This window comes from Tupaia chinensis, unplaced genomic scaffold (assembly GCF_000334495.1).
Source record: "Tupaia chinensis unplaced genomic scaffold, TupChi_1.0 Scaffold000438_1, whole genome shotgun sequence".
In the NCBI taxonomy this organism is placed as follows: domain Eukaryota; kingdom Metazoa; phylum Chordata; class Mammalia; order Scandentia; family Tupaiidae; genus Tupaia; species Tupaia belangeri.
In genome coordinates this window covers 1,037,505-1,041,054 of record NW_006159943.1, presented here as the reverse complement: position 1 = coordinate 1,041,054, position 3,550 = coordinate 1,037,505, and the positions used below count along the sequence as shown (strand labels likewise).

Genomic DNA, 3,550 nt, shown 5'->3' with positions numbered 1-3,550 from the left:
GGCCTGGCTGCCAATCCGCGGCAGGCGCGAGCCAGAAACCAGCAGCCCGAGCCCCAGCAGCGCACGCAGCCCGGACATCCAGCCCACAGAGCGCGCGCCCCTGTCCGGCCCAGCTCCGGCTAGCTCCGCGCAGGCGCGGCGGTGCCCCGCCGGTGAGAAGCTCCACGGCACTCGCCGCTCCCGGAAGTGGCGCGCAGCCTGGTTCGGAGGGCCCGCCCATCCCGGGCGCCGTCGGAGAGCGTTCACCGTGTGCTTCCGGTTTCTGCATATTCCCAAGTGCTTTGCTCCCAAGCGTCTTTTAGTAATAATATATCATGCTTTTGTGGCCCCTTTCAGGGAGCTGCATAACATAGCAGCGAGTCTGCGCTCCCCACCCAGCACGTAGTAGCTGTGATCTTGGGCACTTCCGGTGTTAGCAGCGTCTTCAAAAAGTTCACAGGTCCAGCAGGTGGTGTAATGGTTAAGGCGCTGGATTCCCACATAAGAAACCGCGGTTCGCCTCCCAGGCAAGGCAGTTTGAAAATCATCCCAGGGGCATGTACGTGTGTGCCCCAAATCCCAGAAGACCGGAGGGGAAGGAATTGCGGTGTGGCCAGCCTCCCTGGAGGGTGATTTCTCACCTTTCCTCTTCCTGTCTGTCTTTGGTGAGCCTATGTGCCTATGACAAAAAAAAAACTCAAAAACAGGGGCGGGGGGGATCAGCAGTTAGCGTAATGGCTATGTCGCTGGACTCCCGTGTAGTCGACCGCGGTTCGAGGCCTAGACCCGGTGGCTTAAACTCATGCTGGGCGCTTGTGCGTGCGTGCCCAAGATCCCCAGAGGAGAATGGAGGAGAAGGGATTGCAGCATGGCCATCCCCCCTGGGGGTGTATTCTTGTGTTCTATCTCTCTGTGTCTGTCTGGTGAGCGCAGGCGCCCAATAGCAAACCCCCCCCCCAAAAAAAGAAAAAAAAACAAAAAACAGGGGCAGCAGGTGGCATTGTGATTAAGGGCACTGGACTCCAACGTGGCTGACCATACTACAAGTCCCCAGCCTGACAGCTTGCTTTCTCACTTTCCCTCTCACTCTGTCCCTTTCTGGTCAAATTAAAAATAAATAAATAAATACAGTTAAATAAAATAAATATAAAAACACTCCTCAAAAATAAAAAATGAATGGAAATTTATATTATCAAAAAACTATGAATCTCAATTTTTTGCCGGGGCACCAAAACGAACTTCTAATTTTTATTTTATTTTTTTTACCATAGGGCATGTGTGGTTGTCAGAGAGAGAGCTAGAAATCACCCCCTAGGGGGTATGGCCACACTGCAATCTCTTCTCCTCCAGTCTCCTCTCAGGATCTTGGGCACACATGCACACGCGCCTGGCATGAGTTTTAAGCCACTGGGTTCAGGACTCAACCCTGTCGACTATGTGAGAGTCCCAATGACGTAACCATTACGCCATCTGCTGGTCCCACAAACTATTTTTTTTTTTTGAGAGGTTTTCGCTATAGGGCGCATGCACTCGCCAGACAGAGAGAGAGACAGAGACAGAGAGACAGAAAGCGAGAAATCACCCCCCAGGGGGGATGGCCATGCCACAATCCCTTCTCCATCCTTTCGCCTCTCGGGATTTTGGGTACGCAAACACACGCGCCCGGTGTGAGTTTTAAGCCACCGGGTCCAGGACGCGAACCGGTTGACTACGTGGGAGTCCAGTGACATAGCCATTACACTAACTGCTGGTCCCCCCACAAACTATTTTAAATCTGCTCTTCCATAGGGTGGGGTGGGGAGACAGTGAGAAATCACACCTTGGAGTACTACAATCCCTTCTCCATTCTCCTCTAGGTGTTTTGTGCATGCGTGCGCGCGCACACACACACACACACACAGCTTGTTTTTCTTTTTTTGATTTTTTTTTTTTAAACTTTTTCTATAGGGCACGTGAGTGCACCAGAGAAGAAGGGGAAGAAAGAGAAAAGAGAGAGAATGTGAGAAATCATCCCCCAGGGAGGCTGGCCATACCACAGTCCCTTCTCCTCCAGTATCTTTTGGGGATTTTGTGCACCCAGGCACAACTGGCCTGTGTGATTTTCCAGCTGCCGGGTCTGGGACTTGAGCCACACTTCCAGCCATATGGTATCCAGCACTTTAACCTCCATGCCGCCTGCTGGCCCTTCAGCGATTTTGTTGAAGTCCCCTTGTACAGCAGGGATAAGAGTGCATTCTGCATTGGGTGGTAGTGCTGGCAAAGCCTGCACAGAGGGCCTGCCTGTGCGTATCTTTAAGCTGGTGTTCTTTTTTATTTTTTTTTTAGATTTATTTTAAATTTTATTTATTATTATTATTCAATTTTGACCAGACAGTAACAAAGAAAGAAAGAGTGAGAAAGCAAGCCACCAGCTCTGGGACTTGAACTGTGGTTGGCCATGTGTGAGTCAAGCACCTTAATCACCATGCCGCCTGCCAGCCTCCAATTAATGTCCTTATTTATACTACTTAGCGGCTCACACGACGTGGGACCCCCTGTCTATGACGTTAGTTTCCCCTAGCTCTGTTTACCAGAATATCACTTTGCACTTCCCTAATCATACTTATCTCCCTTTATGAAGATAATACCTACAGAAATTGAAAATTACAAGCCTTGAGGCCATCAGGTGGAGTGGCAGCTAAGGCGCTGGACTCCTACATGACTGACCACGGTTCGAGCCCCACACTTGGAGGCTTAAAACTCATGGCAGACAAATGTGCATACATATCCCAAATCTCGAGAGGAGAATGGAAGAGAATGGATTGTGGCATGGCCATTCCCCTGGTGGGGGGCTGATTTGATCACTTTCCTTCTCTCTGTCTCTTTTCAGCAGTGAGCACAAGTGCCCTATGCAAAAAAATAAAAAAGGAAGGAAGAAAAGGAGGAGGGAGGGGAAAGAAAAGTATAAGCCTTAAGTAGATGAGGTAAATTACGATTAAAAATGTAACTGAGTGGCCAGGAGTGGCTTGGTGGTTGAGGCACTGGACTCCCACGTGGCTGACTTTGGTTTGAGTCCTGGACTTAGTGGCTTGTTTTCTTACTTCTCTCTGCCCCCAATCCCTCTAACCCCCGTCTCTCTCTGGTGAGTACATGTGCCCTATAGCAAATTAAAATAATAATAATAAATAAAACATAAATTATTATTGGGACCAGCAGTTGGCATAATGGTTATGTCACTGGACTCTCATGTAGCTGACCGTGGTTTGAATCCCAAACTCACGTTGGGCACGTGTGCGTGCATGCGTGCCCAAGATCCCGAGAGGAGAAGGGATTGCGGCGTGGCCATCCCCCTGGGGGGTGATTTCTCGCTTTCTGTCTCTGACTCTTTTTCTGATGAGCGCATGTGCCCTATAGCAAAAGCCTCTCCAATAAATACATAAATAAATAGATAATTATTTTTAAAAATTAAAAAATGGGACCTGCTGTTGCAGGCCTTGCAGGACTGCTTGAATCTTCATAGGCCTGGACTTTGGCCCAAAGAGAAAATATTAAAAGTTCCCTTGTAAAGCCATTTGGTGGCACTGACCAGTCG

At 49.3% G+C, this 3,550-nt stretch overlaps 1 protein-coding gene across 1 annotated transcript in view; it reads right to left on the bottom strand.

Annotated features, from left to right (window-relative positions):
* Positions 1 to 160, bottom strand: part of NAXE (NAD(P)HX epimerase) — a gene marked incomplete in the record, with an annotated part of 3,806 nt that extends 3,646 nt beyond the window's left edge. The window contains 1 exon segment of the mRNA XM_006155192.3: positions 1 to 160. Coding sequence (XP_006155254.2) covers positions 1 to 78 — 78 coding nt within the window.
* Positions 161 to 3,550: the final 3,390 nt, after the last annotated feature.